This window comes from Cupressus sempervirens, chromosome 3 (assembly GCF_028749045.1).
Source record: "Cupressus sempervirens isolate cs-2001-9-10 chromosome 3, ASM2874904v1, whole genome shotgun sequence".
NCBI lineage: Eukaryota > Viridiplantae > Streptophyta > Pinopsida > Cupressales > Cupressaceae > Cupressus > Cupressus sempervirens.
The window spans coordinates 321,015,938-321,043,398 of record NC_143120.1 but is presented as its reverse complement, the minus strand read 5'-3'; the positions used below and the strand labels follow the sequence as shown (position 1 = coordinate 321,043,398).

General features: G+C 35.7%; 1 protein-coding gene across 2 annotated transcripts in view; it reads left to right on the top strand.

Annotated features, from left to right (window-relative positions):
• LOC149566284 (NAD(P)-binding Rossmann-fold superfamily protein) overlaps nt 1–27,461 on the top strand; it is a 206,992-nt gene that overhangs the window by 30,513 nt on the left and 149,018 nt on the right. The window contains exons 2-4 of one of the 2 annotated variants that reach the window (XM_089819692.1): nt 8,003–8,153; nt 8,295–8,456; nt 8,679–8,729. In XM_089819692.1, coding sequence (XP_089675818.1) covers nt 8,003–8,153; nt 8,295–8,456; nt 8,679–8,729 — 364 coding nt within the window. Of the gene's footprint in view, nt 1–7,901; nt 8,154–8,294; nt 8,457–8,678; nt 8,730–27,461 lie in introns of both variants that reach the window. The other variant, XM_089819691.1, reaches the window with a different exon arrangement.

The window sequence follows — 27,461 nt, the reverse complement described above, 5'->3', positions numbered from 1 at the left end:
AACATCCTTGTACTCCATAAATATTCTGAATGCTGCTGCCTTTAACACCTAGTTCCAATCGTCTCCTACAAGAATGTTCTTTGGATTTTCCTCATCACCCAAGTTCATGACTTTCACTGTCGGCTCTTCATATTTTATTGGTTTATCTTGACTAAACGTATGCACAAGTGTTTCATCCACCTGTGCTTCCCCTTCCTTCAGTTCACTATACTCCTTCGGAAACTCATGGCCTTCTTTTCCCTCCTCGACACTCAAAATATTGCAGCTCAGAAAGACCTCATAGTCTTTCATTTGCCAGTGCAGCAGTCCATTCACGGAGTCTAAGTCGTCATCAGTTGAGCCTCCTTCTAGTCTCAATACCCCTTTATCATCTGGTTCCATCCTTCTTTTCCCTTCGTCGTCACTCTCGCCATCGCCTTCTGAGTCCGACGACGCGGCTTCTTCTCCTACCATCTGTGTATGCAAATCGATTATAAATCTCCTACCTCCTTTCTCCATTGACAAGGTGTTCCTTTTCCAATCGTGCTTTACCTTAGCTTGCACCAACCACCCCCGTCCCAGGATGGCGTCGTACCCTCTTCTCTTTAGTGGAATAACTATGAAATCCAGTAAAAATGGTTGTGTCCCAATTGTTACAGGCTGTGCCATGAGAGTGCCCAAGGGTTTCATCCCATGTTGATCCGCTGTAACTGAAAGGTGGGTGGCCATAGTGTTGGTTGTCCAAGTTTTTTCCAGATATCTTCCGGCATCACATTTACTCCCGATCCTCCATCTACTATTGTATCCGTTAGCACCGTACCCAGAATGCCCATCTCCACCACTGCTGGGTGTCTACCTGTTGTAAGTGCTAGTAACATCGGGTCTGTTGTTGTTGTCATGGTTGTTTCCTTACTTTCCTTTGCTTCTTTTGTCACTCTCGGGGGCGGTGTCATATTTATGATGGCCGTACGCAACTGTGGCATGGTGAGAAGAAGATCATTTAATCTAATTGGCACTTTCATTTGCATTATCTATTTCACCATTTTTTGTTCTGCCAAGCTTCTCTTCGGAGTTTCCGCAGTGTCTTTTACTTGTTACTTCTCCGCTCTCATTTGCTTCTCTATCTCTGTTCGGGCTTTTTGTAACCTCTCCTCTTCTTCCGCATTTAGATATTTTGCCTTCCTCGCCTGCTCCCGTGTGATTGCCAACACCTTCTCATTACTTGTTTCAATACTTAATAAATTTACGCTTTGCTTTGGACATTATGAATCTTCATGGTCCCCTGGACCACACCATCTGCACAGTAGCTGCAGCGTCTCCTTCGTAGTAGAGTCCCTCGTGAAGTGACCCCAAAGATTACATGCTCGGCATTGTATCATCGGCCGTCCACTCGCATCATACTGTATTCTACTCCAGCCTCCATTGTTATTGTTATTGTTATTGTTTCCACCCCTTCCACGTCTATTATTATTTCGATAGCCACCTGAAGTTGCATCATTGCCCGCATTATTGCTATTGTTCGGTGCTTCTTGCGTTAGTAACACCTGCTGGTGTCCTTTTGCTTTCAAGTTAAACAGGCACTCTTTCAGAGAATGCCCTGCCACCTGGCAAATGTCACAAAACTGCTTCTTCAGGCATGAACCCTTCGTATGGCCATCCTCCTTGCAATCTGTGCACCACAGTTCTTCTTTTACTGTATCCGGATTCTTTTTCAAATTTTTGAATTCTTTCATCATCCGTAGCATGTCTTTTTGTAGCGCTTTCGCCTTTTTGTTCGATTCCTCATCACTACTACTACTCTCCGAGGATGAATCATCCGAATCAGAGGACTTATGTTTCTTCTTCTTACTCGTCTTCTGTTCGCTTTCCAAATCCATGGCACGAGTAGACGCATCGGTGTACGATGTCGGTGGTACAATCTTAATTCTCTTTTTAAGAGCCGGCCATAGCCCCTCCATGAACCACTGCTTTTTCAACCCATCCGCTGGTTGACTCTCCATTTTTTCGATCAATTCTTTCAGTCGCCTGGCATAGGTTCAGACTGTCTCATTTTTTCCTTGTTTGGTGCTGTAGATTTCTGCCACTATTTCATTATCATCTCTGAGTAATCTGAATTCTGCTATAAATTCTTTTTTAACATTCTCCCATGTATCAAGTTTTTGAGGACTAGTGTCAGAAAACCAATCTATCGCCACACCTCGTAGGGTCACTGGAAATTGTCTTACCCAATCATCCTCATCCGTTACACCATTTGCCGTCCATATGGTTTCACACGTTTTACAATGTCTGATAGGGTCTGCTGAACCATCATCGTGAAACTTGGGTAACTTTTCTTTAGGGCCAGCCATCGTTACTTGTCTTGGATTCTGAGGTACTTGTGTACCTGCGCTGTTCTAAGCTCCCACGCTGTTCTGTGCTCTCGTGCTATTCTAGACTCCCGCGCTATTCTGTGTTCCCGCACTGTTCTGAACTCCCGTGCTGTTCTGTGTTTCTGCGCTGTTCTGAACTTCCGCGCTGTTCTGGACAACAGTCTTGTTTCCAACAACTGCATTGTCTGGTAAAAAGTCTTCAAGTGACGTTCTATTCTCCGCCTGTATTCGTTCGTCCGGTGTATCGGGAATGAAGAGATCCCTCCACGCTCATGCTCCCTCGGCACTCCGAGCTGTGCGAGTTGCTTCCCTTCCGTTTGGACACTCTCCCCTCGGCGTATACAGGTTAAGGAATTCTTCCCTTGTTTCCTCGACCAAATTCAAGCATTGTTGAGTTTCTTCCAGCAATTCCTCGACACTCCTCAGCCTACTAGGTGAGTGCACTACCTTCGTCTGTGCCTCTTCACCCCTTCGGTGCTCCTTGGCAATCTGTTGAAGTCTCTGTCTGTGTTCTGCTTGCTATTTTAAAATTAAAATTTCTTTTGTTGTACTCAGTTCATTCTTATCTTTCACCTTATTCCGATCTTTGTTTGGCAAATTCGGCATCAATCTTCATATCATTCCTTCGTTCCAGGTTCGTCTGGCAACGGCGCCAAATGTTTACTGCATAGGGTAAGAAGTTCAACACATGTATAACACGATTCAATTCAGAACAGGTCCTTTATTCATGTATGCACTTGCAGATTACAATCCAATTACAATGACTACAATGATCAATCGATTATCACGATGATTCCAAAGTCCATCTCGGATGTGTACATATACCTTTTTGAAGGGGTGACTCAAGCGTCACACGCCCGTTCGAATACTACTCTACCCGTCGGCTACATTATACATTTACCGACAACATGGTCCACTAAAAGTGTAATCACTAATATCAATGTCCTCAAAAGAATGATCAACCTCATCACAAAATGCATCCTTCCCTTGAGCAAGGATTCTTCTAATGTTATCTACTCCTTTTTGTCTTGCCAAGTTGGAGAGATTGACTTTTTCTTTCATATCTTGAAGGCATTGTCTTGCCTTGGCAGCCACTAACCTAGCCTCCTTGGCCTTCCTCATCCACTCATCATTCATCATTTCGGACCTTCTAATCTCTTCAATGCCAAAGTACACAAAATCAGTCCTCTTGATATCTTCATGTCCTCCAATGGGTGTAGTGCTGCCATCAAGAAATGATATCATATCTTTGGCTTGTTCATGATCACAAGCTTCCTTTTTATGAGAATGATAATGCACTAGGTTGCTGTCCTCAAACCAATCTGTTATGACATCATGCCATTGTAGAATGCCTTCTTCATTATGTGAAGAAAAAACACTAGTGGCTGCTCCACTAGGTAGAGGATCAAATTCCATATCCTCCCTTATATCTTGTGCCTCCAATAGACTTCCATATGAATGAACTTTCATTGAACTACTATCATGAGAAGAAGAAGCAATGCTAAACTCACCTATTGAAGCACCACAAGAAACAATTGATTTGTCTTCAAACACCATTGTTGTTCTTCAACTTTGCAATCCTCGTGAAGTGTCTTGTGCCCAACATCTTCCTCCAAGCTGGTCTGATTTTTGTCCTTCCTAGATTCTGCTGTATGCTGGTCACCCACTGCTGCAAACTCCTTGTAGAGGTTTCTAGATACCTCACTTGTAGAGACCTCTTATTCTTCCTTCCTTTCATTTTGTGTTGTAGACTTCTTAGAAATGGAAGTCATACACCTTGCAATTTTGTCTATGGTTGTTGGTGAGAGCAATTCGGCCATCTTTCTTTGACTTTGTATAAGCTTCTCCAATTCTCCCATCATGGCATTTAATTGCATCCTAGGAATAGCCATAGTGTCTTCGTTCTTCACCCAATAGGATGGCAGGAGACCGCTTTGATACCACTGTAATGATCCTGCTCAAATCTGACCTCAAAATGCTGATTGGAGGCTCAAGGAATTTCGTCAAACAACTCGCATGCAAGGGTCATATGACCGATATAATATTTCAGTTTGCTACAATGACTCTTTTCTTCAATTAGCATCAATGAGAATGCTTACAAATGACTCTAAATTGACTAAACAATGTCTTAGCACGAATGCGCACTTAATTTGATAGTATCCAATGCATATATATGCTCTAAGCATGAGAAATGAACACCTACAGCCAACTGGTATATTCATAAATAGTTGGTATGCATACTAAATCTGAGTGTGAATAATAATATGGAAATGCTTATTGACAACTTATCAACAACCTATATCTCCAATTTGCAATACAAAGACTCAATAGAATGCTCATTAAATGATTTCTACATGTGAAATATCCACCTACAGCCAAGTGACTTTTTATCAAACACTTGGAGTGCATCCATCTAGAATCTAGAAGACTATGAATAATGTTACTAATCCAAACTAAACTCCAGCACTTGTTTTATAAACCAAAATGCAAAACATTGCCAAGACTCTTGGCAATTTACAACTTTTCTTAAGTTTGCTAATTTTTGAGTACAAAATCAGACTTCAAACATATACAAATATGACATGTAAATGAGCTCCAAACAATGCAAAGAAATCTGGAATGAAGTTGCCTTGGATTGGGGATGAAGTAGCAAACAAGAACAAAGGAGAGGGCACCTTATGAGTGATGGAAGATGTCTCAGCCCTAGCTGCCCCTGCTGGATATTTCAGACTTCAAAAAATAAAATAATAGCAGCTGCAACCTCTAATTTTAATCACCAAACATCATTGTCCATCCTCTAGAAATTGATTGCGCCAATACCCATAAGCCAAAAACAAGTGTATGAATTCTAATGAATTTATTTGTGCTTCCCAGCCAAATTCGCCCCTGTTCTAGCAGACCTCAGAAAATAAATGTAAATCAGCTTCTAAAGATCTCCTCCAGCTCCAATAATGATCTCCAACTCTTTAGAAGTCAAGCACTACTAATCAAGACCAAGATCAATGGATGTTATGGCTGCAATAAACTAAATCGTGGCTCCCTCAAGCTGATATATATGACTGCAATTTATTCTAGAATTGATAAAGATGCATATTGAACAATTTTGATGAAGTCTCAATACACCAAAATGACTCCAACAATGCACCAATTTATCTCTTCAAATTGATACCACCAAAAATTTGGTCAAAGGACATAAAATTTGCTTTAAAGTACAAGTAGAAAGTCTGAAGCAACTTCCTCAACTTTGCAATAATTCAAGTGATATTTCAAACCCTCAAAATTGCATACCAATTGAGAGTTTTCATTCTCAATGGCCAATTGTGACTACTGCAAAAACCCTAGGCTCCACAATGCACATTAACAACAAACAACAACATCAACAACAAATCTGAATGATAGACAATGAGCCCTCAATGCCTATTTATTTTTTTTCCTCAATAGGTCGTCCTCCTTATAGAACTTTCTCAAGTCACCTTCTAGAAGGAATATTATAATATTATTTTATTATTTTAGTATTGCACTTTATAATTATAAAATATATCCCAACTCCTAATGTGCAATATAACATTATAACATAAAATAAGGTTTCCAAAATTAGAAACATCCATGGTGATAATAGGAAAACCTTCATATGACCAATAAATGAGCCAACCAAGCAACTGGGTAACTGCTGCACAATCCTCTTATCAAATCCCATTAGCCTACAAGGATCAGGAATAGGCTAATACCTCTGAACTCCATGGCTCACGAAAAAGGGGACGTTACATCTATCTTTGCCAATGCACGAAATACATGCAGAATGCTTTCTCTAGGAGAGATTACATGTTTTAAAATACATGTCTTTTTCCTTTTTCATGCCAAACACACCGTTGATGAGTGTTTGCATTTGGTCAAAAACGTACTCTTGGAGTACTATTATACATTGCCCATGTAAAACACACTCTTAGAGTGTCATTACACATTTTAAAAATATGTTATATGAGCAACATATGGCTTGCTCATATAAAATGCACTCTTAGAGTGTCATGAAACATTTTAAAAATATGTCACATGCCCTCAAGGTGCAAAACGCACTCTTGGAGGAGCATTGCATATTTAAAAAAAAAGAAATTGATAAGCCATTTAGTGCAACACGCACTCTATAAGGGTGTTGCACATCTAAAAAATTTGAATATGCATTGCTTACTCTAGAAGACTCATTGCATATTTTAAGTTTAAAGGCATTTACATGCCTTTAATTCAAAAATGCATTCTCTAGGAGCATTTGCATATTTTTCATGCAAAACTCATTGTAGGATGACCGTTACACATTTTAAATGACCATTACACATTTTAGAAACATGTAGAATGCCTTTCTAGTGCAAAGTGTGGTCTCTAGATGCATATGCATTTTTACATGTAATTGGGTTGAAAGACATGTAATGCATAAGTTAAGTGATGAATTAAGAACATGTCTAATTAATTTTTGAGGAAATATCACTTAATTGGGTAAAAAATAATATTTACACTAGATAGTTTAATAAATATGTGCAAATATCATTCAAATAGTAATATTTACTTAGAAGTTTTAAATTAAAACATAAAGTAACTAAAAAATATAAATCGAACTATATAGTTAATAATGTCACTTAAGTGAAAAATTTAAAAAACAACTCAACACGAAAATATAACATAAAGTGCGAGTGATAAAGTAACTTAAAAACATAATATAAAGTGATTTTAAATTATATTTTTCAAAAAGTGAATGTCAACTTTAAAATATAACATGATATTTTAAATTGTGTAGTTGCACCTAGAGAGTCCACTTTTTGGGCACTAAAATGATCATATCTTTTGATTGCCAACTTTGATTAAGCCCTATGATAGATCGAATAGAAGGGAAAATTGAAAGCAGTGATTTGAGCAAAACCAAAAGACCAAAACCTAACAAATACATTCAAAAACGAGAAAAAAAAGACAATGAAGGCTTCAAAAATTAAGCATAGGTTCAACAAACAAAAAATATAAAAAGACTTGACAAAAGCCTTTTGTAAAAGGATTTATTATATCAATTGGGGTCAATTAATTGAGCAATGTTATCCAATTTAATAATGAACTAACTCAGAGAAAGACAAAACTAAGTCAAAGAAGTTTTGTACTATTACCTACATTTTGTGTTGACAAAATGTAGGACAACACATAATATGCGAATCCATTGTCCTCATTTTCTTCAGCGTCTTTTGGCGTTCTACATGAAGGTTTTATCAGTAGTGTCAAAGTCTTGAGCATTAAGCTTCCAAACTTCAAGACTCAATATGAACCCTTCAATTGATCTATGAATAATAAAGATTGTTAAGATGTATCATTTCTTCTCATCCCAAATTGATTTATTTAGTTATGTTGATTTAAGCATGTTTCAATTGAGTTCATACATTTGAACTTATGTCAGTGACAACAGATATATTGTTTCTCCCTTCCCTCTTAATGGAAAAATGTCATTATGTATGCCAAACATTATTGGAAAAGAAAACATGTTTCTATTATCTAAATGTACAAACATAATTTTTATTGCAGGGTTTTTCTTCACCATTTGGTGCTAAGACATGCAGTATGATAAAATTTCATCAAAACGAAGTCTTCCGTGGTTCTAAAGGGTTTGTCCAATTGAAAAACAGATTTTCAAACTCTTGTGCTCGAGACCACTACTTGAAAGGTTCTAAAAAATTCAGTCAGCGAATTGTGGCAAAAGGGGATAGGCAACCGTGGGATATTGGAAGGTTCTTGAGAACATTGTACTTCTTTAATGGGCCCCCATCACCAGCAAAGGTAATTGTTTTTGAGATGGCTTTGGTTAAGAAACTAAGAATTCAAGGTTTCAAATAGTTTTTTTGGCTTGAACTGTTGAATATAATTTTTCAAGTGATCATGAAATAACAGACCTATTTAATGTGTGTTTGTTTTGTGAAGTTATTTCAATCTATAGTAGCACTGTTATCAGGCTCTGCCTCTCAACAGCCACACACGGAAAATAAGAAGATGGATCTTGTACTAGTGGCTGGAGCAACAGGGGGTGTTGGTAAACGAGCTGTTGATGTTCTCCGTAGAAAAGGAATCCCTGTCCGTATCCTGGTATGATGCTTAGTAATACATTGCCTATTTTACAAATGACTACAAGGCTTGTAGACACATAATATTTTGTCCATGACTTTTGATGGAGATCTCAAACATTTTTCTTGAACAACTCATTTTCTTATATTTAGAGTTTTATAAACGTAATTTAGTATTCTGAAATGCGTAAGTTTCCTGTACACTTCTGTTGTAATTTTTTACTTTGTTTTTCACTTGACTTAGGTGAGGAATGCAGAAAAGGCAAGATCCATGTTCGGTCCTGATGTTGACTTGGTATGTCATTTGTAAAAGAAAACATCAGAAAGAGAAATATTTTGGAGGACAGTGACTAAAATTTACGTTAATATCTTTGTAATATTGAATTAATAATGCATCAATGTGAGCTTCCAGTTAAACAGACATTTAAATAAAGAACCCACCATATCTATCAATGAAGAAGAAATTGGTAATCCTGATTTGAACTTTGAAAAATCTACATTTAGCATGGAATCAAACTGTTGCATATTCTTGTTTCTTAAATAAAATTGTACAGGGACGAGTTAAAATTCTTTGATACTTCGTCAATCAAATTAAAAAACCTTTGGTACTCCTGTGGTCTGAAAATATTTCATTAAAACATACATTGTCATATCCAATGCAGATTTTTTTTTACTAGCAATGGATGTAACCCTGTGATTAGCAAAGTGTTTAGCGACTTCACTCGCATTAGTGGTGTATCATGTCAATATTCAATTTTATCTTATAGAACTTATAATAGAATTGGTTGAATTAGCTTGCTACTTTTCTTCATTTGGTTATTTTATTCTTAAAGGTACTTTACTGTTACTGCATTCTTTTCTTTCTTTTAGAAACAGGTTTTCTTTCTTGAGTTGGCTTCTATGTAACATGGAGTTTGGGCATTAGCTACCTGGTTCACAACAATGTGGATTCCATGACTTTGAACTGAAAGTAACATTTCACAATTCTAGTGTATAACAGAACTCTTCAATTTCTAAGGACGACACAGGAGCTCTTTTCAAAATGGAAATAATTTCTCCACACCAGCTGCTATCTTCAAACATATACCACGATGGGGTTCTTCCATCCAAGATGAAGTAACCTAAGCTGTAAGATTTGGCAATGAAGGTAGCCACGTAAGATCTAGAAGCCAAATGGAGAGTACCATAGCAAGAGATATATATTATGAAAAGAATAAACTGTATTCTCACCAAGAATGCAATACAATCAGTTGGTTTATGATGATGGAAATGGAGACCAAGATCAGATTTCTATTTGTTCCAACATCATATCAATGGAACTCTTCCAAATGTACACAAATGCAAACAAAATAATTAATTACAAACAAATGCATTCCTGAAAGATGCCCAACTGGATTCTAAGGCAAATTTTGGATTTTTGTTTGCTTTCTTGTCTTTGACCAATGCTTTAGTAAAGATGTCTAATATTTTTTTTTATTTTTTTGCAATATTTATTTTTTATGTGTTTTTCAGTGTTTCTAATTTTTTGAATAAGAAATGCGAACTTGAATAAATGCACTTATAGACAGAAACACATGGACTTGACCAATCTTCTGTTCTGATATCTTCACTACCAACTCCCAAATTGCCGATGTGGACCTAGGGATCTGAATTTTCTTCACTGTAAACTGCTTCTGAAGCTGACGTCCAGCTAAGGAATGGACTGTGATCTGGGTTTTTGCTGTATGGATGGCTAAAATACTTATGAATTGACCGATAAGCTGCCCTAAAATACTGATACGTAATCTAACATATATTTCATGCCCTTAAAATGATTTCTCCAACCTAATGCCAAACTGGTAGTGAATCTGACCCCTGTCTAAAGCTGTACAGCTCAGATAGAAATGTATGAAATACCATACATTTGCCGCCAATCCACTGATCTGCAATTCTGATCACTCTAAACTATTCTCAAATTATCGGTTTCAAGAATTATTCCCCATTGTTGAAGCCAATCCGATTCTACTTCTGAATTGTGATGTAAACTGACACTAGAATAGCCAGGTTTTCATCCTACTCCCTATACTTCTAAGAGTTTTCATTCCTAGAAGCCTGATTGCTGCTCAAACCTTTCTCAGAGCTCAAACTTCGATATGCTGATGTGAAAACAATAACCCGGTCAATTGAAAATAAAACCCCAATTCTTTCTTGAACCTTTCTACCTTTCCCTCCAATTGGTTTGAAGGGGTTCTATCATTTATTCTAATATAGTTCATTTTATTATAATTCCCCTCCAAGGGATTCGAATAACACAAGGCTTTATTTGTCATTATAAAAATGGCCACCTTTCAAATACAAGTTACAAATCACATACCTACAAAAGTGTGCCAAGGGGGCCACTTTATTATATTTTACCATAATAATAAAGTGACTTTATTAAATCACTTAATTATTATTTTATTCAAATCGACCTAAGGAAATAATTTAATTATTTCCAGTTTATTCGTAAACTGATCATCTAGACTCCAAGTTGAAATCTGATTGACACCACAAGTCCACAGATGATACTTGAGTGCTATAGGCCAACTTACGGTCTCTCCTAAGGAATAGGGATCCTTGCTAAAAAAATAAGAGCACAACCAAAATCTCCAGAATGATCTTGGTGATCCCTTGACACATTCCGATAAATTCCCAATCATTCTCTAAAAAAATAGGAAGTCCTAAAATTTAAGGGACTGTCAAAAATCACCCACATCGACTCATAAAGCCCCTACTTGGCTCTATAAACCCCTGAATGGGTCCCCCATCCATATGCTGATCTACAAGAACTTGGGTTATTGGCCAACCCTTGACTACTTGCTGAATGATCTCATGAAGGAACATTGTAGTCCTCCCTTCCCAGAGATTGCTTGTCCTCAAGCAATCTGCAATCTGCACCTGTATTACGTTGCCTTCTATTCCCTTGCTCATCTGAAACTGTTCCTTAGGTGTCTGGATGTCTAGTTGCTAAGAAGTGATCTTTGCCCACGTTCTCAGTATGAGGCTTCCTCTAGTCATAATCTTGTGCACGTGTTGACTGTTCTGTTGTTTAATGAAAGCTCTCTGCTGTTGCGGAAAGAGATGCCATGGTCTAGGGTTGGTCACTCCTCCGTCAATGGTGGCTACTCTGTCTTTTCTTTTCCTTGCCCGTTCTCCGTCCCCCTTCTTTATCGATCACTCATTCCATATATAGGTGATACCTACCGGAGGAAAGTTGTGACTATTGGCTCAGTTGTTTTGTATTGATTTAATTTATAATCATAGTTATGTTGATAGCTGTGTAATGTTTTATATTTAACTATATTATATTATTCTGTATTCGCTTCTGGGTGTGATTGTGTATTTTTTTTAACATCAACGTTTCGGATCATACTCTATGATCCATCATTAGGATGATAAAGAGAGCTAAGAAACAAAATGATATGTTGCAGACCAAGCAAAGCAATAAGAGGAGAGGGAGAGGTAGGTGGGAGTGACACGTAAATCAAGAAAAACTACCCACTAAAGAGAGAGAAAAAACTTGAATAATAAGTTGAAAACTAAAACTAAAGAATTAAAATAACACATATTAAAAACTAATTAAACTATATTATATTATATTATGTGAAGATATATATTATTAGTATGCATATTTTAATATATTCATATTATTATTATTATTATGTTTATTTATTATGACACTAATTATTATTATTTATCAAAATTAATATTTTATGTTATTGAATAATACCATTATATGGCTTATTATATGGGTAGTCTTGTAACTATTATATTTTAACAATTATGTTAATGATTATTATCTTTATAGTAGATTATCATTAAATCTTTATTATATATAATTGAGGGTATAATCTAAGTTGTGATTCTAAAAGGATAATATTATTTATTATTTATTAATTAATTCTATTGAAGGAAAATAGGGGACATGACAGTCCACCCTTCCTCAAATTGCTTTTCCTCAAACAATGTGATCCTTTAGTGTGAATAGCCGATATGAACTTAATGATCCTGAAATGTCAATACCAACTTGGGGTGAGAAGTGTAATATATTTACAAATAAATTTATGAAATCAAAAGACTATAATAATGAAAATTCCTAAGACTAAATCAAAGATGAAACTTATTTGGATTGTAATGCAGCACTTGAGATTGCCTCTGTTAAGTGTAGCTTTGTTCTTAGATGAGTGAGTCTTCAACGATAGAAAATCTTCATCTGAATTTCTTTCTAGGAATTACTATATTTATTTAGAATGTCCTCTTAGTTTCAACGTTCAACATTCATTAAAGATCCTTTTGATCCAATCTTGACAGAATGTTCTCAATCTCAACACTTGCTAACAATGCCCATGGTGAATTGGCACTCACTAAGAATATTCATGTTTTTGATACTCAAAGAGGATGTCTCTGATTCTTGGCATTCACTAAGAAACCATATACTAGGATATATGAAAACATAACACATGCACAAAGTATATAATTAGTGTATGAAGAAACGATGCAGACATGAAGTATACACATTAATGCATGACGACACAATGCAGACACATGTTAGAAGGTTTCGTATATTCCTTCTGCTAAATATAATTTTTGTGCTGTCGAAGTTGGTGGTGACTACCTCCTTGATAGAGAGACTTGCATCACACGTCGGTACCTGAAACCCATAATGAAAATATTATTCAATCTTGTAAGTCATTAAAATATAAGATTCTAATTCCCAATTTAAGCCCTTCTTAAGGAGAAGTTGTGATCAGATGCTTAGCTCTTGGGGAGTCCTTCCTGGGGCTCTAATTAATAGAACAACTCTCTACTAAGCACCATCTTTTCACGATGCTTCTCTTTAAGACCTTATGGATAATCAATCTTGATATATCCATCCTTCCTAGGAGGGAGTTCTTCCCCATCCTGGGCCTTATGGATACCCACTCTGGGTGTATCCATCCTTACATGTGCATATGATTTTCCTTAATAGTATGTACTGTCCTTTAGAGAATACTCGATTCCCTGCCTCACTTCCTTAAGAGTATTCAATTATAGAATATCATGTGAAGTCATTCAGAAAGGTTTAACTCTCTGCCTTAATTCCTTCTAGGAATTATTATGCTTTATTTTCCTCTTATTAGTGGCTATTTGGAGTAGTCTATTTCTTCTTCCTCTCGATCTCAACAACTTCAATATTTTGTAAGAATTTATCATTAATTGTAAGAGATCACTAAATCGATGATTGGTCTTATATATATTTGATTGATATTCTTGTTGTGTCCTTTTGAGTTCCATTGTAACATTGTCGCATTAACTATTCCTCTTATTATTAAAAGCTATGAGGATTGGAAATAAGAAAGGGATATAACATTATTAGACAGGCCTATACAAATCAAGTACTATGGGCCAGCTAATTGTTGCATAATATCAAGGTACTTTTTGTCAATAAAGAGATTAAATGGAAAGAAGTATCTTGCAATTGATACTCTGGATAAATCTCTTGATATATCAAGCTAATTATGGAAGGGACAGTATAGTGGTATCAGAGCATGATCTTGCCATCCTGTAGGGTGTTTTAAAATCAGCAAAGAATCTGTAATGACCTTTGCTAAAAAGCCACTAGGACTTACCAATGCTGAAGTATGGAATTTTGTCAAACACTTGGCATACAATCTGGACTATACTGCTGAAGAATGAAACTAAATATGTACTATGAAAATTACGTCAAACACTTGGCATGCACGCTACTCTACTGCTGTTAGTAAATAACTGATTGTAGAAATTGTTGATGCCAAATCCACACAATACAATGATGCAAATAACAGTACCAATATATATATGCATTCAATATAGATGTCAATTACAGTTTCAAATTTCTTACACTTGAACTATTACAAAATATGCAACGCTAAGAGTCCTTATTGAATGGACTGATTAGGATTTCCTTGTCTCACACAATAGGTTCTATCTGAATACAAAATGATTGTATTTGTGCAAAGACTATTACACAGTGACTGAATTTTCAAACCCTTATATCTGAATTTAACATATGCAATTTTCATAATCAAGTGCAATCAAAATGGAACTTGATTACTGCCAAAATGCTGTAGTCGAATGCTGATGATGAAACAACAGTGCTGCAGCTCGTAAACTGCTCCCAAACCAGTCCCTGTACGGCTAGCAGGTATAGCCGTACTTGTACTAACTGTATGACTTTTAGCAAAAATAAATGCTGGGGTTTTAGCTGCCGAAAATGCCAAGAAAAGGGGCGCCTAGGTTAGAAGAATGCCCTCCCAAAACTATAAAATCAGACTCCCAGCCGATTGGTAGTTATGAGCAAAAATGTGTGTCTCCATTGTATAACAGGCCCTATCAAGAACTCCTCAAAAATGTCTTGATTTCTTTCCAAATTGCTCCCAAAATGATCCTCTCGATGAATAAATGAAGCACAAGTCTTCTTGCAACACAAATCACAAACCCTAAATCAAGTCTCTGTCCAAAATTGATTACACCAATGAAGTTCAACATGAAATGGCTGATTACCACATCTAATGTGCAACCCTTCAGAAGGTCTTTCACTTCCTCAGTTATGCAATCTCTTGAGAGGTATCGTTTTCAAGGATTATGCTGAATATTTGCAGACCTAGATGGTGCCACAAATGCTCATAGAGAAAAGGTAGTAAAATCATCAATTCCCCGTATCCAAATGAGAGGCCAAGCCCTCTATTTATTTACTTTTCTAAAAAGTTACTAAGAACTTCTAGAAGCATCCTTTTCTAAGAAGTTACTAAGAACTTCTAGAAACATCCATTAAAAAATCCCATTATAATGCATTTTTATAATAAATAACTTTATATAAAAAAAAGTGCAACTCAACTTAGAATTATAACATGTAGGCCCCGTATAAAAAATGATAATAAAATAATATCTCCAAGAGCATAGTGAGCCATCCAATCACCAAATAAACGCCAAAATGACTCTCTCATCAATCCCATCTGCCTACGAGAGTCTGTAATAGGCAAATCCACGAACAATGCCATGTCGTTCTAAAGAGGGGACATTACAGAATCATCAGTGAAGGTGAAGTATGTGAAAAGATTGTGGATACTTTGTGATAGACATATGATTGAATTATGCAAAACATTATAGCAAAATTGTGGATAACCATTTAACAAACTTGTGGAAGAAGAAGTAAACACTAGTCCTTTGGAAAATAATAATATGAGGACCATCAACACATTACTCATTCGGGATTGATCATCATATAAACAAATAACATTCATCTCAGATGAAATTAGACATGACATGTTCTTGTCATCATACAGGAAAGGAAGAAAATCAATAGAAATGAGTGGTATGGGGAATAAGCAGGGATTCAAAGATTATATACACGAGGAACAGGGTAAGCAGCATCAACTCCAGCAAGTCAAAGACAATGGAAATCTGAGTCATGTCATATGGAGGAGATAGGTGACCAAAACTTCCAATGTCCACCTTATAATCTACACTCCCAGTCACCGATAGATTACATCAGTGAGAAAGCTTTATGGAGGAGAACGGAAGCACTTACATATCTGAGCCATTTATCAGATCCAGCGTTAGAGGAAATGAGCAGACTGAACAAGATAAAGTTATTCAGAAGACAGAAAAGGGAAGCCCATAGGAAATAGATAGAAGAGAATACAATCGGATCAATTTCAAGGATAAATCACACAGGAAGCTGACTTGCACACAGATGTACATATACTAATGGGCGAGGATGATAAAAGACAGTAAATCAGTTTCATTCAATTCCCCCAAAAGCCAGTAAAGGGATCCCCTTTGTTAGGTTATGAGTATGCAAATATATTTATTAAAGGAGAGGACATTTTGAGGAGAGAAAATATATATCTTAGAGGTAATCATAGCCATTTGATAGTTGACTATATAACTTGTAGAAAATATGAATTAGAGGCCCATTCAGCATGAAACCATAATTCATAAACATCAGATACCAAACTGAATACTAGAATGAGAGTATGGGGAGATCGGTGGGACTACTAATGAGTATTATCGAACAACAGAGATGACATATATGAAAAAGAAGTCAACCAGTCATATGAATCAGATTAGATGTACTGCGAAGAATCAGACCAAGAGGTCATTCAGAATAATATACAGTTTGTAGCAATATGATAATGAAGAAAGATATTTTATTTTTTACAAAACCCTATGCAGATATAGTACTAGTTGTTGCTGGATATGGTGTGGAAGAAATATGAGACTGTTAAAATATAATGAAATTTGATGATCATCAAAGAGGGAAATATTCCACAATGGGAAAAAAGAGTGAGATAATTCAACAATTTAGAGGATGCAATCAATGACCAGGGATTTTACATATCAAAATGCATGATACAATTACAAGGGATAGTCATTAGTATATATATGAAGACAATCTACTCATTGGCAGGATTGAATACAAGTATTGAGGTTGTAAATGTATAAAGACTAAATGAAGGATGATTACACGTTCAAGATCATATCTCATCTCTCATTATCTATTTTAAATCGTCAATATTACATGCGAAAAATTATTGAACTAAATTCTCTAGGAGCCAATAAAGGAGGATTGCTAGTCGCAGAGATAGAAGTTCAACTTTCTTTTATAGAGAAGCAAATTGAAACCCTCGTTATGATCAAAGAACTAATAATAAACATAAATATGGCAATCAAGTAGAGGTTATCTCATCAAGGGTAAGAGAAAAACACACATGACGGAAGCGGGTACATTACAATTTCAGCTTTTAGAATTCAATTTCCAAGTTCATTATTGAATACTTGTAAATTTCCAGAAGTCAATTTTTAAAGTGGATATTAGTAGCATTGCCATCAATAATAGAGTTACTTCTGAATTGTTTAGTGGTCTTCATTTGTGCAAATTGATAAAGACTTAATCAATCAATATTGTGAGCAGCTGGCTGTGAATTTAAAACATTATTTATTGAGTGATAATAAATTGCCTACCAAATGTTTGACAAAATATCAAACTCTTGATTAGCAAAAGCAAATTGATGTTTGTTAAAGATATAGCCGGATAAAGGTTATTACAGTGGTATCAGAGCTTGCTTGCAAAGTGTTTGATAAAATGTCAAAAAACTGAATTATAAAAGGATTTGGTTTTTGATGAAGTTATAACCGGTTGGAGTTATTATAGTGGTATTAGAGCGGTTTCACTGTGGCTTATATGTATTGGTGATTCTCTCGTTAAGGGTCATATCTTTCAATGTTTTGGTCATCGATTTAAATTGTTAACTTTGATTTATTATTCATAATGGTAAATTATTTAATTAATTGTTAATTATTTTTGATTAAAGAGTCGATGGTAATAAAGATTGATAGTCAAGATTGATATTCTATTTTAGTGATTTATTGCATTTGATTAATAAATAAATGATAATTGTTATTTGTATAGGATTTTCAATGTAATTGTTAACTTTGATTTCTAGGGGTTATTACAGAGTTTAGTATTGTTTGCCATTTCAGAAGTGAAAGATCTTTCCTGCTTGGCTTTCTCTAGTTTCGCTGGGATTCAACGCTCACCCTACTCCATCTTTGTATTACTTGCTTGGATCTGGCAATTCTGTGCACCAACTTTGTTTGCAAATACATATTTCTATATATTTTTGATTGGATTTCAATACTTGCACTAGCATTATTTGGTGTTTTTGGTGAATACATTCATTTTGTTCTGGCAGCTCCGAGTACAACTTAATCTGTGGTGAAGCTATCCGCAAACATCCTCCTCCCTCATGTCGACGACACTCAGTATCCCAACTGTACAGCCCAGAACTCCACCATATGGGCTTCCCTCATAGATAGAACGACCTCCACAATCCTCCAAGACCGTACATCCTCCTATCCTATACATAGATCGTATGGTCAAACACATACCGTATAGCCATCTAGTCGTGCTATCGTACGACCTCGAACTAGCTGTACGATCTAACTCCCCCTAGCTATACGGACTTCACTTCCCTCACCCTTAGGCCGTACGACCATCTTCTCTATCTGATCTAACCATACAAACTTCTTGACTAAATTGTGCAATGAGTTTGTAATCTGAGTTTGGGCATTGAACACGTAACGTTGGGATTGGAACATTACATGTTGAGGGTTGAGTCATCATTGGAAGGGGCCATTTATTTCATTAATATTATCATTATGCCTAAGCCAAGTATTAAATGTTGCCAAAAGAGTTAAGTTGGAAAGTTTCAAGAGTTGAGTTCTTTTGGGAAACTTTCACAATTTCAGAAGTTGAGTTCTTTTGGAAACTTTTGTCAACAAAGGCATTATAAATATGAGCTCATTTCATTGGGAAAAATATACTTGAATATTTATTTGCATTTGTTTCCTTTATGTGTTTCTGAAATTCTGAAGCTTGTGCCCTTGCTGAAGTATAAGGGTCTAATCTAAGGATTTGTTATCCACAGCTGAAGTATAGTGGAAGTTTGTCTGATATTGATAGTGCAAATTGCTGCTGAAGTATAGCAATTTGATTTATCTTCTCAATTGCATTAATTGTGCAAGAGAAGCTAATGTTTGTGAGTGAATTGGTCTGATTTGAAAGGGTTTGGAGATAGAAATTATAAGTTGCAGACCTGCATTTTTCTTTGGAGTTTGATATTTTCTTTATTGGGGTAGCGTTTATTACATGTTAACTGTGATCTGCCTTAAGTTGGAGGGAGCATACTATTGTACGTTGTTCTTCATACAAGTTTGGTGGAATTTGATATCTACAATAGTCACCTATAGGTTCTTCATTTAATTGCAAATTTCATGAGTTGTAGTTATGTGTTTGTAAATATGTCTATTGGTTGTAGATGCACATTTCACAGGCTGAAATCACATGTATGTATTTGAATGGTCAAAAAATATTGCATTTGTACTTCAGTTTCTTTGTTTGGACATCTAATAACCATTTCCATGCGTCTAAACTAAATTTGAACCATTACAAGCAAGCGGAAGTAATCTAAAGATAAAAAACAACAAGATAGAGATTTCATTCAAAGTGTTTGATGAAATGTCAAACCATAAATCTTATGAAGAAAAATTGACATTTAATGAAACTATCACTTGTTGAGGGTTATTACAAATTGATTGCTATGGCTCGCAACGTGGTTGGAAAGGCTTTTAGCCAATAGTCCTCATCTTCTTGCCCTGCAGCCTCCCAAATAGTTATACATGTTTTACAATGTCGCATTGGGTCTCCTCCTGTAAATTTTGGGAGTTTTTGTTTGTCCAATGTACTTGTCATCCTTCCTCTCGTATTCTTATTTTGGCAATTTACTCCTTGGCAGTTCCCTCCTTGTCTTCCAGGCCCAACTACAAAGGTATTATTGGGTTGCAAGATTTCTCCTCCTCTATCGCCTTTTGATGTATTCTGGTGGTACCGACACTCCCTCTTTCCTAGGGTCTTTGAATCTGTTTGCTCTATGGTGACCTTGTCAGAGATAACTAATCCTCTTATTCTATGTACTGTGTTCTCAAACAAATCTGCTACTTCTCCCTCTAAGCTTCTCTCTTCATTTGTGCTATAGGAGTCATGAGAGTACTGTCTCTCTTGATTCACTTTCAGATTTGTCTGCATCCTCACCGTGCCTTGTGGTACAAGTCCTTGGTTCCTCCCCAATGGCACTTTCGCTTGGCAGTCTTTTCTACTGATATTCGTTGTAGGTGGTATAGTTTTGTTGGTATTGTTGGACAAGATTTCTCAATCTTCATTGCCTTTCCTCTTGATGATGTATCAACAAGGAATGTGTAACAACCCGATTTTCCAAGTCTAAATTAACATCTAACATAAGCATAGAATACAGTTATAACCTCGATTTCATAAGAAGGCAGTTACATCATTCATGTTCATGTGAAGAAGAATTACCGTTAAAGTCAGTTTAAACAAAAATTTCATAACTAAATACTTGAAATACTTTTTAATGAAATTACTTTAGAAATTGAAATCACATGCCTCGGAAAATTGAGACTGAAAATCATCTAAGTATGCTTCTACAACCACCCGGGTTAGTCCACAAATACACTATAACAATTTCTCAAATCGACTGCTATCTCAAAAATCATTTGATGAATACAACTAAATTCCACTATAACTTAAATTAGGGCATCATTTATCATCTTACCAATTAGGGCGTCAATTACCATCGGTTTATTTAGGGCTTCTGATACCGCTTTACCACTTAGGGCTTTCGCGACCACAGATTCAATTTAGGGCTTCCGTGACGACGGATTTTATCTAGGGTTTTCTGTGATGATGGATTCAATTTAGGGCTTCTGCAACCACAAATTCAACTAGGGCTTTTGTTACCATGGATTCAATTAGGGCTTCCAATACCACTATATCAATTAAGGTTCCAGCTGTCACACAATCAATTAGGGCTTCGGATTTCTTTTCCTTCCGATTGCTTTTATGTGACAATTTCTCAAGATTAGATAAATTCTTATATTCAATATTCATTTATATGAAAGTAAAATGATCATAACAATGAGATACTTCAATTTAATCTTACCTTCTCATAAACAGAAATGATATGACCTGTTTCTGATAAACAATTGAATGCATGGCTTATCTCTGTCTGACGCATATCCGATGTCTTGAGAGAGGTGAAACATTGTCAGGGGCTTAACCACCCATCCTTGGACCACAATATATCCCCACACGATCTCTAACGAGAAAGGCCCTCCCTACCTGGAATTGACAGGGAACATCGTCTTACCATCCACTGGGCATCATGATATATAACATGCCATACGACTTGGCAGTAGGAGATCACCATGATTGGAATATGCATGAGATATTAATTAATTCATATTAAACGAGAAATATTGAAATGTCTTAACTGTTACTGGTTCGTATGATTGACGATCACCCATTTTTTCAGCTACACAGTCGGGTGAGTCCCAGGTATTCGGTATTCTCAGATTAGACGACTCTAACAATTATTTAAGATGATTACATACAATCGTTATTTCACATTCTGTGATTATCTTCCTTAAAGATCTCAAAATTTGACAACATTCTTAGGAGTGAAACATGCATAAGCTATAGAAATGTTTTATGTATGCATCTTAAAAGTAACCAAAACTAGGAATCCATCAGTAGCATTGGGAAACAAGGTAGGCATGCAAAGGTCTACCATACCATTAGTAGACTAAAATTTTCAAGTTTTAACCCTGGCAAGGAGAATCCAAGTAAGATTCATCCTCAACCATTTCTTAGGAAAAATTCTAGAAGTTAAGGGTGCCTTTAAATTGTTTTCACTAGAAAGAACGAACCAGTGGTCAATATAAGCATATGCAGCAAGGAATCAAATAATTTGGTTCTTGTACCTTTAAGATCAAATGACTATAGCCGGTAAAGTGCCTTCATCTAGAGAAGATATATTCTATGGCAACCACAAGATTCCTTTTTACTAAAATTTTAGTATCAACATCTGAAACAATCAAATAGACTGGCAATTCTGATATTTATACAGGCTAATACATCCATGTTCCCTATTTTCTCTCAATTTAGACAATCAAAAGAGATGATACTATTCCAACATGGAACTTAAATTATGGAAACAAGCTCAACCCCTCCTATGGAATCAACATGAAACATTTCTGTAGATAGCAAATTGGAAACATATAAAATCTTTTACAACACTTACATTTTTGTGAAGATACTTAAGCCCAACAACGATATCCTGTACGTACTTATGTGCAACATACCTTGTACATTTAACTCAGTTGATAGTTTTTCTTTTCATAAAAATGAATGCCGACAGATATTGGAAAGAATATGCATCAGTTGTCATTTTAAAATCCTCTGCAAGGATCTTTCTCTTTGTATGGTTTATAAGTCTGCGTTAAGTAAACTCCAAAACTCGTAGATACAGCTCAAGGAAAACAAAGTGATTGAACATGCAACTAATGTATTTGGAAAAACAAAAGTGGATGAAGCTTTCGGCCAACTTGTTTAGTAAATGGAATGATTTTTGAGTCCGTCCAAACCTAGGCGGCAGTTCTCACGGGAGTACACAAATGAAAAATCATATCTAAATGCAAGGATATTACATGTAAGATGCTATGGACGTGATGCACAAAATACAGAACAAGTACCGGTAGAAGAGTGCCTCGTTATTTTTTTATGGAAGGACAGACGTACTGCAGAGAATAACATAATACTTCCGCTTCCGCCCCCCCCCTCCTCATGCAACAAACCATCTAAGTTATTATAATCCGCTCACACACCACCCTAGAAAAAGAAGAGGGTCGGGGATGGTTAAAGAAAACCGAAACTTCTTGACTTCCACACGTTATCAAGAAACTATACGTTTTCCAAACTTTAATTCAATGTAAATCAATTAAAAGCAAGAGCGTAAGTTGGAAGATTATAATCGTTTTAAATTTCCAAGCATTTAATCGATTATAAACATAAAAGAATGGAAAAAGAAAAAAGAGTTGAAAGATTATTACTCAGAAATTATAATAATCAAATGTTATTATAATTATTAAAATCTTATATCTATAAGCAAGATCATGTTATTAATTATTAAATTATAATGGTGCTAAATCATTTTATATTTAAAAGAACATTTGTAAACAATTATTAAAAATACTACGACAAAAGATAATTTAAAACCCTTTAAGATACGTTTTATATTTTAACTCAATTATTTTAATTAAATTATTTATTAAATAACACAATAATTATAATTAAATTATTTCTTAAAATAACTCATGTGATTCCACAGATGTACTTTGTTCCAAGTCTGCCTGCCCAGTGATGGTGACGCCTTGCCTAATTCTTTTCTGACCATGCTTCACCCCTTCGGCATGCTCCTTGCAAGAAATTTCTTTGTAATTAAATTATAAATAATCATAATAGTTAACCTTTCATCCTAATTCCATGAATTCGCGATTAACGATCAATGAACATGTCATCTGCACTCTGAAATCATAACGACCAACTAACTTACCATTTCTCTAGATTATATCAAATTAAACTGCCAACTAACTTCATGTGAACCTAAACATCTATATTTCAAGCTAGGTCAAAAATTGGGATGTAACAAAATGCCTTGCCTCCTCTTCACTATCTTCCAAAAAGGTTTCCTTCTGGCGTCTCCTATCTTTATTGGGAAGGAGGGGCATTAGTTGTTGCACCAGGTGTTCCTTTTGTGGTGCTTTGTGTCTCTCGACTCTTCTATCGGAGATTCGTTCCATAGTTGCTTGTGTCCCTAGACTCTTTCTTTGTGTGGGTCCTTTGGTAAACTCGTTGTAGTACTTGTTGCCTTCTTTGTTCTCTTTGGGTAGCTTCTCTTTGCTCCTCCACTTTTACCAGCCTTTGTGCGAACATTCTTGGAAGACTCTCAAGGAGATTGTACACAATGTCGTTCACTGTGAGTTTGGCCCGTACCGTGTTAGTAGGGAGAGTCCTCTGCTCTGCCTCCTGCTAGACATACTTGTCTACCACTACGTCCCACACATTCACGAGATCCTGTGTCAATTGATCCTCCCTCATAACTTCTTCAATGTCGCAATCAGTTATCATTGTTTGCTGGTCAAAGGGCTGACCCATTATGCTCCCTTCTTTCCTCCGTCTTCTCAGATCTTGAGTTTGTACTTAGGCAACAATGCTAGAAATGTTTTTGCTAATATTGCAGAGTCTACTTGCCAAGTATGAAACTCATATACCAAATATAGTTTACAATGTTATTGCAGTTTTCACACTACCAAATGGAATAACACACAAAAATGGAAAAGTATATGTAACAACCTGAACCTAGCTGTAACTTCAACAACTCCAATTTCTTGACAAATTCAGTAGTTCAGTATTTTGTCAAAGTCTTAAACACTTGGCTATTATTATTGCTAATGAATGCAGTTTCAATTGAGTTAACCAATAGCCATGAATAACTTACAGTAATTGTGCAACAAATCTGAACCTTTACAAATTAAGTTTATTTAATTCTCAATGGGAAATAACATGACACTGAATTACTTGTTTGAATGATGCAAAATATATATTGATCAATTCAATACTCATATTAATAACTGTTTCAGAACTATGGCTGTATTGGAATAGAGAAAATTACAATTTTCTTAAAGAATCTGGTTTCCCCATGATCATCTTCCAATGATATCTTCTAGCTCTTGACACAAGGCTTCCCAAATAACCTCTAGAATAGAGTTCACAGGCTGCTAGCAGTGATGTACAAGCCTCCAAGTGAAAATGCAGACCTCCAGCAAGGAGTTCACAAGCCTTTCAATATCAATTTTCAAATCGCAGGTCACTAAATTTGAAACACAGGCTTCTGGAAATGATTTGTAGACCAAATGTAATTAATTTCTGGCCCTGCCATGTAATTTCAGACCTCAAGTAAGTGTTCACAGGCCACTAAATAAGGGCCACAGATCTCCAACCTGCCAGATGCAGCTACAGACCTCTGTAATAATCGCCAATCAACAGGAGTTTGGCGTCCAACTTTACGCCAATATGCAAAATTCTTTAACACTCAACAACAGATAGAAACATTGTCCACTTGCAAACACAAACATCCGTAATAAATAAATACCCAACAGCAAGATTGCATCCCACAATAGACTTCTCAATTTGCAATTAAGTTTCAAAGCCAATCCCAGTGTAAATAGATTCAAACCCTATCACTTCAGTTTTCCAACCACCATAACAATGAACTCCAACTTCTGAGAAATAGTATGCCACAGTAGAGAAGCAACAATTGCAATACCTCAACTGCTATTGTAAATAAATCAAGGAGAATCAGTCTGTAGGCAAGATCACCAAACCCTTATACCTCAAAAAGGGCAACGGAAAAACAACTTAGAAATTCAGGCAACAAAAGCAAAATAATTAATCAGATGTTTCCCATCAAATGGCCTCATATTTATAATCTTCAAAATGGCACCAGTTTCCCAAATGAACTTCACTTAACAAGCTTCCTCCACACAACATTTAAATATAAAAAAGTCCCATTATAATATAATTTATCAATTGCTTTTGGCTCCAAAAATGACCTTTTCCACCATAACATAATATTTGGACACACAAGGCCATTGTTTCTTGTGCTCACAATTTAAAACTTTTTGTCGCTGTTCCAATGAGCTATGATACTGACGTGACCAACATTAAACAACAAAAAAAATAGCAACCTCAACATATTTAAATGAATAATAATAATTCACCCGTCTTGTGAAAACAACTAGAGAAGCATCAAAATTAAAATTTGACAACACCAGAGTGATCATGATGATGGAAGACGATGAATCAACCTAAATGGGGTGACTTACTATAAATAGACATTCCTGGAGCCCAAACCAAAAGCTTAAAATAAAAACTAAGAGCATCACTCAACTCCTCTAATTCAATTGAGCTCATTGGAACCAACAGCCTGACTTATTATAAATAGTAAGTCCCTCAAATGGAGCTGAAACAACTGTAGGGTATTGGGAAGCCTATAACCACACAATTGAGACCCTCACATCCCACTATTAGCTCACAAGGGTCGCAATGCTGAACTGACCAAGCCAACTATAGGAATTTGTGAAAAATGGGGCCATTACAATATATCATTATTTATTATACCAAAGACTTTTCATTACCAATACCTTGATATCCAGAATTACCATATCCCTTCCCATTCCCTAAGATCCCTACATATAGTGGTTGGGTTGGTTAGGAGAACCAACCATCGCCATCCTTGGTACATGACTTTTCCTAACAACTAGTTATAGTATTTTATTTCACGTAATCACCATCTACAAGAATCAACTTGAATGTAATATTACATAGGTGATCTCTTAGTTATACAGCTAAGTTGAGTACAAAGGAATGAATGAGCCAATGACAGGTGTTGTCTGATTACATGATAATCAAGGAGAGAACTTATTACCCAACCATGATGGAATATGTCCACTTGAGTTGGATCATCCTCAAATCTACAATAAATGTGCAACAAAGGTGGAGTGTGCTGTCCTCAATTTTGACATCACTAAATTGTAGCAACCCTATGCAATTTTCTCATGGATTCATAGGTGTACCCTGTATGTTTCAACACATTGATAACATGTCATAAAGGAAGTTTTCCATCCTTGAATTGTACTTTATTTGGCCTTGTTTATGTGTTCATTTTGAAGATTTCTATCAAGTTAATCCCCTCAAATGTTTGTCAAAATGGCTTTTTCTTTTCAAATTGCGAGCACTTGATTTTTGGCAATCTTCAAGTTTATTCTTCATTTTCCCTTTCTTATTAGTAGTTTTAATCTTGGCTTTCCCTTAGGTTAATAGCCTTTAGAATCCCACTTGTTTCGAGCTATCTTAGGCCTCAAATGGAGTTTTTTCTAGCTCAAGTTAAAAAAAAGGTGTGGTTTTTCAGATTTACGACATGTTTTATTGAAAAATCCTCCGAAATTGGACTTTTATTGGTAGTAGCATGAACTAAAATTATTATTAATATGTAAAGTAAATTTTGACCTCCATTTTCAATTTTCAGCTGATTCTAAATTGATTTGACCATAGTTAACGTTTTAATAATTGACCTTTTTAGTCTATTTTCTTGTTACTTTACTGAAAACTATAGTTAGTTATCAAAAATCATTACATGAGACTCTTTAAATGCATAAAGGTGGGGTTTTAATTACACATTGCATATCATCCATATGCAAATCATCTTCTAAAGACCTACTACCAATAAAATCTAAGTTCGAAATACATAAAAGGCAGATTTTTTAAATACAACTACATATTTAAAAAAAATGATACTTAACCTGTGTATAGTGGGGTTTTAAAATGCATTTGCATATACAATTCCCATTATTACAAACCTTTAGGGTCTGTTTGGTTGCTGGAATCAAATAATAATGGAATTGTCAAATTCGAGTATTTGACAATTCAGGGAGTTTTACATTTGGAAATTTTTCTTTTGGAATATGCTTGGAGCCATTTGGTTCACCTAGATTTCACTTAGAATTCATAGTG